The 15323-nt window shown below is 34.2% G+C and overlaps 1 protein-coding gene across 1 annotated transcript in view; it reads right to left on the bottom strand.

The window, feature by feature from the left end:
* Positions 1–15323, bottom strand: part of RYR2 (ryanodine receptor 2) — a 333950-nt gene that overhangs the window by 33702 nt on the left and 284925 nt on the right. The window contains exons 83-88 of the mRNA XM_086626085.1: positions 14669–14748; positions 12561–12637; positions 11154–11227; positions 3065–3145; positions 1975–2063; positions 217–345 (exon numbers count right to left, since the gene is read on the bottom strand). Of these exons, the coding sequence (XP_086482211.1) occupies positions 217–345; positions 1975–2063; positions 3065–3145; positions 11154–11227; positions 12561–12637; positions 14669–14748 (530 nt within the window). The remainder of the gene's footprint in view (positions 1–216; positions 346–1974; positions 2064–3064; positions 3146–11153; positions 11228–12560; positions 12638–14668; positions 14749–15323) is intronic.

Here is a 15323-nt window from a genome sequence, read left to right as displayed (position 1 = left end):
AAATTTCACTAAATTGCTATTCAAGAGTAGTAACAGCTATATAAATATTTCAAAACTTCACTTCATACTTAAATAAATGCACTAAAATAATATCAAAGCATAAATGCATCTATATTATATTTCTATCTATATTATATCCAGCTACACTACATTGTCATGCCAAAAGTATGATTAATTTTCTTTCAAATCCCTCAAATTCCAGCAAAACTAATTTACCTGGATATATTCTGTAAGAGTATTGAAAACTTGTTTTGCAACCTGGATAGCTTTGGAAAAATTTCGTTGTCCTTGCTCATCAATAACATCCTTCCCAGAATAATACCAATAGAAATCACTAATGGATTCCTAAAAAATGGTTGTTAGAAGAACAAAGAGATTATGTAATGAAACTGCTTTTAATCTGTTATTCGTCAAGATAAGAAAAATAAGACAGATAGTATTCCAGTTCTGAAAAGTATCTAGTTTAGAAAGGTTTTAAATGACCCCGCAGTGATTCTCAAGTATTACTTCAAGAATTGTAGTTTCATCTCAAGGGAATCAATAGGAAAATAAATAAATGGAAATAAATAATTAAAACAAACCACAGCAAACCTTGAAATAAAATAATAATTAAAAAACCAGATCTATTGGTATCTGCTTTCAGAAACACAACTGTCTGCGTTCTGAAAAGAAGTACTCAGTAGTATCATCACACTGCACGCTGTTCATTAAACAATCTCTCGTTATACTGCATGCTTGACACCTAGTCAATCGTGAGAGCAAATGTTGCTTTGTGTCCATGGTTCCTCTTTCTGTCTTCCCCAAACGTGAGCTTATTAAAGCTTCAGCAAAATAAGCAATAGAATGAAAATCATTGTACTGTCCCTACGACTTTTACAGAATGTATAGAGATAAAAAGCAACATTAGTAACAGCAGCAACTTAAAACCCACGAATATTCAAAGCCTGGAATTCTCAGATCCAATAAATAAATGGCTAAAGGGAAAACTTAACTTAACTAGATAAATTAAAAGAAACCACACAACAAAATATCATGCACAGTGATTTTCAGAAAGATAAGAATAATAGGTAAAAATTATTAACATTTATCACAACATATGTTTATATATCTTTCACATGCTCCAGGCTGGAAACAAATCAGATTTTTTTTTTCATTACTTTCTACCGGGTTATGACAATGCAATGTTTTCATATTTAAAGACTAGGGAGATAATTCAAATTAGAGGGTTGAAGAGTTTGCAATCTAGCCTTCTGCTTTTGTTTTTTCTTTTTGCCCTTTTTTTTTTCCCTCCTTCAAAAATGATGCTCTGTTCCTTTGCTTCACTCCATGCCATCCCGTGACTATCCATACAACAGCCCAGTATTCAGACTAAATCAGAACACAGATGAAAAGGCGGCTGACTGAAGCTGAACTTGAACAATACAAACACTTTTCAGTCAGAGAGTAGTCTCAGTCAACAACTGGCTACGGATATTCAATGATACACTTAGCACGTATCAAACTTCTGCCTGTTCTCGTTGGTTAACAGACTCCATTGTGTATCATGGCTGAAATCCGTCCTTCACGCTTTTGTCACCTTTGACTCTCACAGGACAAACAACTCTTAAAGAACTGCAACCAGTTCTTTAAGAATTGCAGAGTTACAGAATTACCAGAGAATTACAGCCTCTCTCATCAACATGGGCTACAGTGACCAGAATAAATGTCATGACAAATAAATGTGCTCCTCTAATAAAACTGAAGGTGTTGTAATAATGACGAAGTTTGATTTTGCTGTAAATAGAACTTTTGTGGCAGCAAACCATGCATTGCTGAAGGAAATTCAAGAGAAATTAAGAAATTCAGAGTCTCTGCGTACAAACTTCTGCCTTATGATCAAACACAAGAAATTAATTTGAAAAACTAAAAAGGTAAATATTGTATAGATGCAAGTGATTATTACAATCTACTTATATACTAATTAAGTTAACCTACCTGAACTCTTAACAAGTAATCCACAGTGGAAATGATAATATTAACAGTTGTGTTGTTACCAGTCTGAGTTCTCAGGTAATTCTGAAAATCTAAAAATTGAAATAAAAGTTTAATTTAAATTTATTTAAGTGTTAAAAACCTACAGAACTACTCCTGCCAGTTAATTCTGATTTAATATGATCTAGGAAAGTACATCTTAATGGAATGGATTTTATGATTGGTTTTTAACTCTTCTTTTTTTGGAGGTAACAAACCATTTTAAGAGTTTCAGTATTTTATTCCAGAGATTACATTACAGTGAACTTCAGAAGCCAGAAACTTGGTTATCTGTTTACTCTGTGGAACTTTAACTTGGTCTTATTTTCACCTCATTTATGCCTAATTTTACACCTCTAGAACTCCATTAATATCAATATAATTACACCTAGTATACATTTTGTTAAGTAAGAGCAAAATTAAATTGGATAATTATACAATTCCTGATTACAAAGTCATAAATACGGTCAACAGCTAAAAAAAAATTATCATTTTTTTGCTTTTCTTCCTCTTCTTCTTCCCTAATAATGACACAGAGAACACAGGGAAACAGACTTAATAATAAAAATATGCTTGATATCACATATTTGTTTAGTTTGGTTTTGTATTTTTAAAATAGATACTACTTCTTCAAGAAAGGTATTTTTGTACGTTGTTGTAATTTCACACACAATTCTGACATTAGTGCCAAATAGCACACACCACAAAGCATACAAATGCCATAGAACAATAAACATACCTTCCTGTTTTCTCCTCTGAATCTTCACTGACTGTAAGTTATGAACCATGTACATTTTCATATATAAATTTACCTTTCCTAGTAGGTCAAGATCCCCAACTCATCATTTCGGAAACCATTATCTTTGCTACAAAGTTAAAGCTGATTAAAAATCCTGGCAATTTAATTCCACATAAATATTTTTCTTTCACATAGAGTCTAACAGCTACTCCACCTTTCATATTTTATGAAGGCTGCCAAAACTTCAGCAATGAAAAGCTTTTATCTTTGGTTACCATCACCTTGGCTCAGCTGACTGTCAGCCTGCCCACAAACCTGAATTATGTCCTTCACAAAGCAATTGAAGGAAGCGGAAGAGGTCACAGGTGAACTCATCATCTTGCATCACCTTTTCTCCTGTAGAAAGGCCAGATGGAAGCAGATTATCATAGGCTGCCAAGTAACACCCCACAGCCCCTGAAGAAAATCTCCACATTTAATTTTAAGAAAGAGAGAAGGGGAGAGAAAATTTATAACCACCAATCTATCTGAAGCACATACGACTTGTGCTTGGCAGATAGTTATTTGATTTAAAAAAAAAATAATAAATTATGAAACTTAACTTTTGATTTAGAAATATGGCAGCATGAGCTTGGCAACATTTTACAATTAACTCGCAATTTACATTCTTGTTTGCCTCTGCTGGGTATGAATGCTGCATTACAGACGAAGGTTAGGATTGGATTAATTTTGTTCCCATTTATTGCAAAACAAGGTACTTAAAAATACAGAAAGAGATTTAATCATATAGTAATGAAAATCGCTCCTAAAATAAACTACTAGATTTTAAAATATTCTAAAATAACCCATGAAATTTATAGCTGTGTGCCTTCTCAAGAATCATCTAGGCTGAAATACTTGAGGATTTGTTCCTGTCTGCTGCTGACACAAAATGGATATTGGGCATTTGTCTCCTTTGACAAAATAAAGCAATAAACTTATGATGAACTAGAACAAATGCCAATGTGCTTTACTAAATTAGGCCATTCAGTTCATTTTTTGGTAAATAGCTAATATCCAAATGTATGAAGCTTCAAATTATTTTCTTGATTCTTCACAGGAAACAGTATAGTAAAAAGCTCTCAACACACCATAATTTCAACTACATCAATACATACAGTTAACTTTGTACACTGACTTGTGAAGAGGAGAAACAACCATTCACCCTGGAAAACACTCATGACTAAGGAAAATGTAGAAAGGCTAATAAAATGACACAGGAGGACAACAACATAGGTGTTCAAAACAATAAAGGACACCTGTTGAAAGCAAGCAAATTCCCATTTAGGACTTAGGAAAAGTATTTGGAATGTGTGTGGCAACAAAAACGGAAGCCATAAAAACTTCCACTTTTTAAGAATATACATCATTTGAATATGTGGCCAAATGCTATTTGCAAACAATAAAACTAAAGGAGATAAAAATGTAAGCAAACTGCAAAAGAATTTGGAATATTTTTTTTAATGGGGAGATATTTTAGTCTTTTATCTGAACTTCATAATCTCATGTACACAAAGTGCGCGAACAGAAGGAAACCAGAAGAGTGACTAAATGAATTAAAATTTAAAATAACAAAAGCTTTTTTTCAAAAAAGTTATAGACAATAATAATCACAATAACAATTACTGATATACCATTATATTGGTGAATAACTCTATAATGTCTACATTTACAAATTATTATATTATTATAATTATATTAATACAGCTGAATTGTAAACAGTATTTAGTATAATCTGGAATGTGGCCAGAAGTTTAACTTTGCATAAAATCATGGACAATTATGAGTTCAAGCTAATGGACTTATCAATCCACAGCCTGTGAATTTTAAAGTTTAAATAGTACAATGGTAGGATGATGAAGCAAAAGCGTTTTGAAAACTAATACGAATACTTTAAAACTAAAGAATTTCACTCTTTCCCATCGTCATCAAGACATAGTGTTTGGTATTAAGAGCACATATCACCAAAGTATATGCCAACACGTTTTCTTGTAACATAGGGAAAGATAAAATGCTCTTCCTCTTAATTGCAGATGCATGCTTATGGTAAGGGCAAATGATATGCAATTCTTTCTCCAAGAATGAGCCAAATAGCATAAATTACATTCTATGACATTTTTCACCATCCTAGATATAAATACCAGAGATACAGTTTTTCAGTCAGAGAGGACTGAAAATCCTTTCTGTTAATTAATCAATGAAAAATAAATGACTGTTTCTGTCAGTGCTGATTAATGTATACATAAAATATATGTTTGAGAAGGTAAGTAGGCAAAATCAAGAGGTGCCTCTGCACTTAAAAGTATATTATTCAATATCATATGCAAGTTCAGCCCTGCAAGACACTTTCATATGTTGCTGGCCAAAGGCCAGACCATAGAATATCCTGCAGGATTAGTCACTTTTTAAAAATTTAACTGAACTCCTGTCATGCTTAAAGTTACACTTGGAGTCACATGCTTTGTTGATCTAGATGAATATTTATATTTTGCAAGTTATTGCAAAATTCTGCAAAATCAGAAGGTGTTTAGGTGCATCATTTCACATAAGCTGAAAGGCCCATTACTTTTGGAAATAGTTTTACGTATTTCAAAATGAAGCAAAAAATCATATTTCAAACAGCTTGGCCACACTAAGATTTAAAATAATCTTGGTTTTCAATTTCTACAGCTGATCAAAATCTGACGAAAACCAATGTAGGTATTGACAGGAATTTTAATTTTCAAATGTTACTGACTGCAAGAGGTGTCTCACTGGCAATTACAGAACTGAAGCACAGATCCATTTCTTTCTATGAAATCTAAGAGAACAACCTTTGCTGCTGTGCACACAAATTCATGCCAGTATACACAAAGATTTGCACAGATAATGTACTTGCAAACCTACATACTGCATACAGTATGACTTAGGTTGTCATGAAACCATGTTCTTTAATTTCTGTTAATATGATGTATATTCTGGCTTATATTTTCTTAGTTGTTAAAATGCTGCCATTGCTCATGCTGTATGTAAATGATGTGGCTATACACACATGAAGGCTTTATGCCCGTAGTTTTTGCCAAGCTGGTAGCTTGTGTTTGTGGCATACAGGAACAAAAGTATTATGTGTAGGAAATGAAAATAAGATTGAATGAAAAATGAAATAGATGATTTTTTTCCCTTGAAAGTGCATGTGTCTAAGTTTAATAGTTTAATCATCCTCTCTCTTTTTTTTTTTTTTTTTAAATCCTCAATGGAAAAGAACTGACCATTATTACTACTCAGAAACATTGGTCTGATGCAACATATTACAGAAATATACAAATACTTTCAGCTTTCAAAAAGGAACAAGGCTCTCCCACGGTAAACTAAGTGAATTTATTCTTATCGCAAGACCTGGGCAATATTGGGTTGGACTGTGAGTGCTGCATGCCTTTGACTTCTCAATAATCTGATTCAAATAAGAAAAGCACTTATTTTCTCACCAAGTGATGCATAACAATTTCTCTGAACTGAAGTTCCCAATGTAGGTTACAGTAGATCACACAGAAGGTTGCTGAAGGATGAAAGCATATTTATTGATTTCACATTATTAATGGCTGAAAATAGCCCTGATGTGTATTGTCATTATAGCTATTGAGAGATGGGCCTGTGCAAACCTCATGAAGTTCAACAAGGCCAAGCGCACATGGGTCAGGGCAATCCCAAGCACAAATACAGTTTGGGTGGAGAATGGATTGAGAGCAGCCCTGAGGAAATGGATTTGGGGGTACTAACGGATGAAAAGCTGGATACGAATCGGCAATGCGTGCTCGTAGCCCAGAAAGCCAACCGTAGCCTGGGCTGCATCCAAAGAAGAATGACCAGCAGGAAGAGGGAAGTGATTCTATTCCTCTACTCTGCTCTTATCAGACCCCACATGGAGTACTGCATTCAGCTCTGAGGCCCTCAACATCAGAAGGACATGGACTTCTTGGGAACGAGTCCAGAGGAGGACCACGAAGATGATCCGAGGGCTGGAGCACCTCTTCTATGAAGACAAGCTGAGAGAATTGGAGTTGTTCAGCCTGGAGAAGAGAAGGCTCTGGGGTGATCTTATAGCAGCCTTCTAGTAACTGAAGGGGGCCTACAAAAAGGATGGAGTGGGACTGTTTACAAGGGCATGTAGTGATAAGACAAGGGGCGATGGCTTTAAACTGAAAGAGGGGAGATTTAGATCAGATACAAGGAAGAAATTCTTCTCTATGAAGGTGGTGAGGCACTGGAACAAGTTGCCCAGAGAAGTTGTGGCTGCCCCATCCCTGGAAGCGTTCAAGGCCAGGTCAGATGAGGTTTTGAACAACCTGATGTAGTGGAAGGTGTCCCTGTCCATGGCAGGAGTGGTAGACCTAGATGATCTTTAAGGTCCAAGCGATTCTATGATTCTATTTACTATATGGCATGTGTACCACTCACAGTCAGTTTAACAGAAAGTCCTTTAAAAGCTACTATCACATTACATTTCATTCTAAACCTGTGTTTTTTAAAAATAAGTCTTCTGAGAACTTTTGGAGAAACAAAATGATGCTATGATACAATATTAAAAGATTAAAAATAAAAACAGAGTTTTCCTGACAAAAAGAAAAAAAAAAAAAGGTAACATAATCTAGGTGTAAACTTATTATCTTTAAGTTTTTACTTCATATAATAAGTATAACAAGACTCTCTGAAAGAGAAAAACATTGCACTTTCAAGTTTTTTGTGACTCACAGTGAAATAGCATAGAGTATGAGTGTGAAATAAAAACTGAAAAACCATTGCACTATAATAAGTATTTTTACACGTCTTTGGTTTTGAACTCCCCCTTTTTTGAAAAGGAAACAGAACAATCAAAACAAAATACATACAGAAGAAACAACATTGAGTACATCACAAAAACAAGTAAGAAACACATTTGCTAAAGAACCATCAATGTTGTTACCAGTGGGGGTTCCAGGGTTTGGAAAGGGAAGGTAGTACCAGTCAGAGGAATATCAGGACAAGGAGCTTACGATGAGGACAGCACAAAGAAACAGTTGGAATAGAGTAATAAATCTCACATCCATGTTGACTCAGTACAGGGTTTTCTACCTATTGCCAAGGTTGACATGGGAGCAGAAACAAATATTGCTCTTGAGGAAAAGTTGATTCTCTTCCTGTTAGTGTCAACAGCAGTTTTTCTTTGACTTGGCAAGAATAGTTTCAGGCTTATAGGTTGCAAACTCAATGACAACTACTCATTAATATGCTTCTGCATCAGATTCAGATATGAGAAACATTTTACATCTCGTCATTCCCTTGGGAATCAATAAAATGATCTTTAATTGAGGAGCAATTAATTACTCATGGAGTAAGTATCGCCCTCGAAAAAAGGAATAGGAGAAAACATTTCCACATCTTTGATACTTTGTAGCATTTGTAGATGGTTATTCATAGGATTACAAACAGACATATGATCTCAGGTATCCTATAAAATCTAGGATACTTCGAAATTTTTCACTATAGGAGTTTCCCCACAGACACACTGGCTGGGCTTTCATAATGCTATCAGGTATTAATACCAGTACCTGTATACCTCTTATGTAAACTGCTTTTCAACTAATTGAAAAAGGTGTGCTTCATGATATAAAAAAATCATTATTATTTGAAGGCAGTATAATATCAAGAATAATGTAACCCTGAAAAGCAAAAGTATAGTCTTTTTTTTGGTTTGGCTTTGCTTTGTTCTGTTTTCTTCCATTTTCAGTAGTTGGATATTAATACATAAAAAATGTACTGTTAGCAAATATTATCCCTTTGTGCCAAGAAATCTTTGACAAAGTGTGATTACTGTATCGTGACATTTCTGGGGCTCAGTAACAAGGAAAATGAAAACACATGACCCTAAAGTGTAGAATTTTGTTAATCTGCCAAATAAAATTTTCCACTGAGAAAACCAGTAAAAATCCAGATCATCCCCCTCCCCAACATTTGGCTAATGAAAAGACATCTGCCATGTTTGAGCTTATTGTTTCTGCTGAATGAGAGACACGCTTTGTATTTTGAACTTCCATTTCTCACAGCAACAGGAACATCTCATGGCAACCGCTCCTACAAAGCTCTTCCTTTACTTGAAGTAAGGGACCTTTAAGGTACAGGAACCTTAACACATCAAGTAGCTTTCAGAGCAAAGAAGAATCACCTGTGAACATTACTGATTCCTCTAAATTAGCCATGCACCACCTCTTTCTTGTATCAACTCCTGACTGCATTAGATAAACCTAGCCAGCGGCAAGTCTCCTCCTTACTTACCACCCTCAAATCCTCACTGGATCCACCACTGATTTCCTGTGCTTGCACAAATCAATGCAGCGATAAAGCCACATTCAATACACAACATAAATACTAAAGGAGGACTATAGCACAAGGCTTTGTGCATACATTTGTATATATATATTTTTTTAACATTCATCCATTGCAAATACTGGGCTCACTAAAATGAAAAGAAATAAAAAAGAACAGAAAAAAAAGTCTAAAAAAGCTTGCTGCTCTTACATCTAGTGTGCCAGTTACTGTGCAAATCCTGAGAAAGGGAGGAAGAACAAAGTGAGGAGACTTGACATGAAAACCAAGAATTTTGGAATACGTAATTGTAGTAATAATAGAAAAGAACTCACTAGTTTAACAGTCTTACAGGAACAAAAAATGTAATGGTGTTCAGGAGCTGTACAGTGCTGACACAAAGCTAAGAGCAGGAAAAAAAGAGAATAGGCAGTTGTTTTTAATAATTACCACGCTCATGAGTGATGACTGAGGAAGGGAGGACAGGACAATTAGTTCAAAGAAAAAGAAACAGGGAAAAAAGAAAAAAAAAAGGTTGAGAGATTGTTTTTGCAAATATAAAATATAATTAGTATTGGTTCTGGCAAAATTAGTTCTGTGCTCAATGAGAAAGATCAAATAAATAGGGAAAAAAAATCCCTCAAATGAGGAAGCACAAAAATACTCTAACATAGGTAGAGTCAATTGTGCAGCATTTAAAGATTTATATTTGCATGCAAAATCAAGCATTTCTACAAATAGATGCAGAGATCAAAAGAAAAATGAGCCAATATCTTGACTGTCCATTTCAAAAATCCAACATTATAAATAATAAATTTAATAATTTAGTAGTAGAAATGTTGTCCAAAAGAGTAAAACATTTTTCAGAATAATCTTCAGTAAAACATGAAAATAATGGCCAAAACCTTATATGTCAGATAGTTGCACCAGTTCTCATTCCACAATCTTGGGACCAAATTTTATCCACATGGATTCATTTTATTTTGTTTACTCATATAACTCTAGAAGGATTTGATCTACAATTTAAACTGTGGGAGCACTTTCAGAGAAGCAGCATTTATGATTGGTCTTGAAGTCATTCAGTCATATTTAATAGTTCATGATTTTGATTTGAGACAAGCAGTTGTATATTCAAGAAATATGTCATATAGAGGAGGTACAGGCACAAGGGCCAATGAGATATGCAGTGTTGCAGGTATGAATTATGAACCCTCAAATGCAACAATGATTATCTAGTCAAGCTTTTTTACCTTGCATTTAAGATAAAAACATGTTAAAAGATTAGGTCACTGCAGATTTAAACATAAAAATGCACTTAAAAAATACTGAAGATAAGGGGAGGAAAAGTGCTTTGGTAGCTCTATTAAATCACATAAGAATGAACCTAATGTTTCTAGACAATCACAGTAAGAGAGTAGTAGAACTTACTGTCAGACAGGAGAAAGAAATTGACAGTGAACTGACAACACAGAGAGTAGAAAGACAAATTGGTTCAAAGTCAAAAGTAAACGAAAAATTTTGTAGTATTTCTCCGAAGACAAACAGAAAAGAATTATTTGAAAGAAAAAGCTTTCCCAGCAGACTTTTTCCAAACAGCAGATATAGTTTCCTCAACCTGCAATATTTAACTTAATGACTTAACTAAATTGTCTGTTTTTCATTCCAGTCAAGACAGTTTCAGAAATCAGGTGGGAATTCTTAATTTCATTTTATGCTGAAACTGATTAGGGACTTCTGAAATGTTTTATATGCATAAACACTGGTGTTTGTAACTAGAATCCATTTTCAATTTTACATGTAATGTCTTCACTTCTTCAGAATGATGGGTAAGAGTCCTCTGAGACCATTCTGAAACTCAGCACATGCTAGTGATTTACTATTGACAAGCATGGGTTTAGGTAGGTCAATTAAATACAGACCACTCTTAGGAATTATATTTTACTTTCAGCCTCTAGATATATATTTACAAGGTTCTTTCAAATTCAGCTTGCTTCTGCAAAATGTAAAAGAGAAAGTTCATAGATCGTTTCTGTTAAATCAATAGTACCTGATCCCTCTTCAGTCACCATGCCAAGGCCTTCTGCTTTGTTCTGACGTTCAAATGCATTTAGGTCAAGAACACTGCAATGAGAAAAATGACATTCATCCTGTAACTAATTAAATATATGTTATATTTCATTTTGTGAAAGATGGAGAAGGATTTGTGATTTCATTTAAGTATATAATCATACTAGTGTCAAGAAGATACATTTCAGTAGCTTAATATATGCGTCTGCTACAAGATTATAAACTTGGCTCTACAGACTTAACCTGCTTTTGCCCTGCAAATGACAATAGAATTTAGCTTTTTACGATTGATCAAAAAAAGAGAATGTTTGTGTTTATGACATAGATCCTCATTTTAGGGGTTACAAAGAAGCTATATTATTAAGTACTTTTATACTATAGCCCTGTTCATCCCAAGTAGCAAGGTCCATTAAGAAACGATGTCATTATTAGTTCCACTCAGTGTTCCTCTCCCTCTATATTCCGAAAAAATTGAAGCTGCCAAAGGGGAATATGTATTCAACTAACTAGATTTAAGGAACATGCACTCTTAACATATTTCCATTTGTGAATCTGTGAAGTTCTGCTTCTCATGGCTTAGCATATCAGCTAGCCATGGATAACTTTTGTTCATAAGCAAGAATGCTTATTACAGTCAGGCATGTAGATGAACTACAGCAGTAGTTCTACTGGCAAGAAACCTCACTGATTTCAAAACAAAACTAGGCCAAAGACAGTGTAAAGAAAAAAGAACATAACATGGTACCCTTCGCATAACGGAAGACTAAACCGCTTGATCCAGGAAGACTCTCTTAGTCCTATGTTTTATTTTCATTTATACATTATTTATTGATATGGTTTGTTCTTAGGAATTACATATAAAACATTTTTATATATATTTATATACATAAAATCAAAATAAACTCTCAATGGACAAAAAAGTCACAGTACTTCCACAGTTCATTTAAACACAATATTCCATTCCTTTTTCTGCCTTCTAAACAATCCTTTTAATATTTCTAACGATGTTGGGTTTTCCCAAAATCTTTATGATTACTTAACATTGATCATTAATCTGGCCTCTGCAGGATTAGAGGATATCTCCAGAGTTAAGAATTCACCCCTGAGGAATGCTCCTAACTCTGGAGTTATTTTCTGACATATCTCAAGTAGACAAAAATGCCATAAATATTTGTGAAAAGAGCACTTTTACCAAGGTAGATCCAAATCATATGAAGATTTTCATACCATGAGAACTACCTTTTTCTACTACTACGCCCAAATCTAGCACATCACAGTCCCCAAATGCTGTTTCCAAAGTATGTAGAAGATCTTTTCAAAACCATAAATCCTGTACAATAAAACCTAAATACAAAATAATAATTTTTTTAAGTAGATATTTGCTTACCTACAGGACTGCATAAGACCAGCAAGGCTCTGAAAGAATCCCACATCCTTTTTATCCTTGAGGTAGTCAAGCATTTTCTGCAGTAAACACAAATAATTTATACAGAGAATTCATATTTATACTATGTGTTAATCTATTTAATTTAACACTATATGGATTCTAGATTACTAGTGATGCTGGTGTTTTGAAATATCTCTAACATTTACAAATTAGATAAAGGAGTCTTGCAGAGAAAAATCCAGGTATCAAAAGTAAAAAGAACTTTTAACACTCATGTCCCTTACAGAAAAGATCATCCATTTTGGATATTCCTTCCTAAAACATGGAAAAGAAAGCCAGTAACTAAAGTCAATACAGCCAGCAGAATTTAATGTTTAATATAAAAACAATCTTGCCACTGCTAGGCCACAGATTTGTATTGCCACTACCATTTCAGCACTGGACTGGGCTTGTCATAACCTCAGTTTGGTTTAGATTATTTTAGCTGCAACAGCATTTTAGTAGTCATGTGAGTATTTCTTAAATTTGTTTTAGCTTTATTGTAATGTGTAATACCTATTTGATAATAGATTGCAATAACAAGAAGTTATTCAGTGGTGTGAACTCTGATTCTAGAATGCAATGTGTTGTTAAGTGATGACATACAATGATACCTGAGGTCCCAGTTGTGAGCAAAAATCACAATGCTCAAAGATCAATCTTAGTAGAAATGCTACAAGAATTCACATTGTGAATAAGGTAAAATATTTTTGCAAATAACAAAAATAATAGGAAAAATGGATAATAAGTAACGTTCAAAATGAAGGTGCACATAAGCAGACAGTGTTAACAAAACATATCAGCAGAACCCCACGGAGAACCAAGATCACAGAAGAAGAACACCCTCATCAACACCACTGTACTAATCAAGGCAAAGAACTCCAGAGGATGATGATGATGACTTTTCAAAATCACTTCTGTACCTTTCCCCCCACCCATACCATTCTTCACAAGAAAGACTGAAGAGTTGATATTAGGTCCTAAAGGAAAATTGGAAAGGTGAGTATAACACCAGAGAAAATGGGTAGAAATGAGAACTAAAAAAAACAGCAATTCTAACTGTATTACTAATGCTTCTATGTTATAAGTATGTAATTTAGACTAGTAGAATTAGTGTTATTGTAACTGTACTAATAATTGTTTCCTGAATTCTGATTAGTTAAGACTTTATCAAATCATCAAAAAAAAAAAAAGATTTTAGTATTACAAATTCAGATTAAATAACTATGTACAAATAATGTCACGATTTTCCGGAGCAATTTAACACCATGACAGCATAAAGAACTGTCAACAGTTAAAGCAGATACTTTTCTGCACAATTTGCAGTCTTTCTTGTCAATTCCTGGTACTGATAGCTCCTGAAAAGAACATTATTTTTGGCTGCATTCAGCTCCTTCAGTGCTTGCTTAGCTTGGGACTTTAACGGTTCCCAGTGGTCTGTGTTCTTCAAACTGTCCTACAGTAATGTAGTAATGGCAGGCATGAGGCCTTCAAGACTTGGGAATTTTCAAGTAGTACGAAACACTGAATGTATCAGGCACTTCTCTTCAACAGTGCAGAATACCGTTAACATCTCAGACTTGTCCATTGCTCACCACATTATCTTACTATAGTTTAGTAAATCAAGTTCAAGTTGTCTGCTTTTATCACCAAGACTCTCCATGGCATATGCTAAGGACTTCTGAGGTTGTGTGATGTTTTTTTTGGTGAAGACTAGGGTGAGCAATTTTGCTCTAATAGCTACAGGACAAAGGCAATCTCCCAAGAAATCCTTCCCTCCCATGGAATTCCTCTAGAAGTTAATGATTTAACATAAAATTTCCCCCTTCCAGCTGAAGTGCAAAACAAATTTCTTTTAGCCTTGTATTCGGTAGATTAATTACATGTACAGGAATAAGAAATATATACCTAGCAAACAGGTACTTTCTTACACTATTTTCTTCTGGGAACGAGAGTAAGAGGACAAACAATATCTGACAAATAGTCACATTACTTAATGCACTACTACAATAATAATGGTATAAAGATCTATACTGACTAGGATGGATGAAAATGAATTAGTACTTTACCTGTTGAACGGTAGAATTTCCTCCATTTAAGATGGCAATTCCTAGCTTTAAGGTAGCTGCGACCATTGGCCCCATCTCACCTTAAAATTATTTTAAAATATACTTTTAAGATCATATATAGAAATAAGAATGTTCTACTAATCTATCCATAAATGGTAATATATCAGGAGAGACCTTTTTGTTTCTCTTGTAAAACAGACCTATTTTTCTTTCATGTTCTCTAGTGTGACTTACCACCTTCCTAAGTGCCTATAGACATAGTGTAATGCATACACAGCACACAAAAGAAGCAAGATATAAGACAGGAAGAACTGAGTTCAATGAATACAAAACCATTTTCATTTGCTAGAGCATGCAACGTTTGACTTAAGGCTGGGTGCACAATTTTAAGCTAGCTTTCAAGTTTAACAATGTGTCTCCTCTGCATGTCAGTCTAGATATTTTTTCCTGTTTCTTCAGGAAATGAAAGCAATTCAAAGCATTTAGTTACAGTAAATGAAATTTGTAAACAGGAGTTTTTAAAACATCACTACTATAGAAACAAATCACAGAACAGACAATGAAAGCATCAAACCTTAGAGTAAGATGGTGTCCAAGGAACAAAATCATCATTTACACTTCAAAAATGTTTTATCAAAGTAGTTTAAAAAAGTAG

Source organism: Tauraco erythrolophus, chromosome 2, assembly GCF_009769465.1.
Source record: "Tauraco erythrolophus isolate bTauEry1 chromosome 2, bTauEry1.pri, whole genome shotgun sequence".
Lineage (NCBI taxonomy): Eukaryota > Metazoa > Chordata > Aves > Musophagiformes > Musophagidae > Tauraco > Tauraco erythrolophus.
This window is presented reverse-complemented; position numbering and strand designations above follow the sequence as displayed.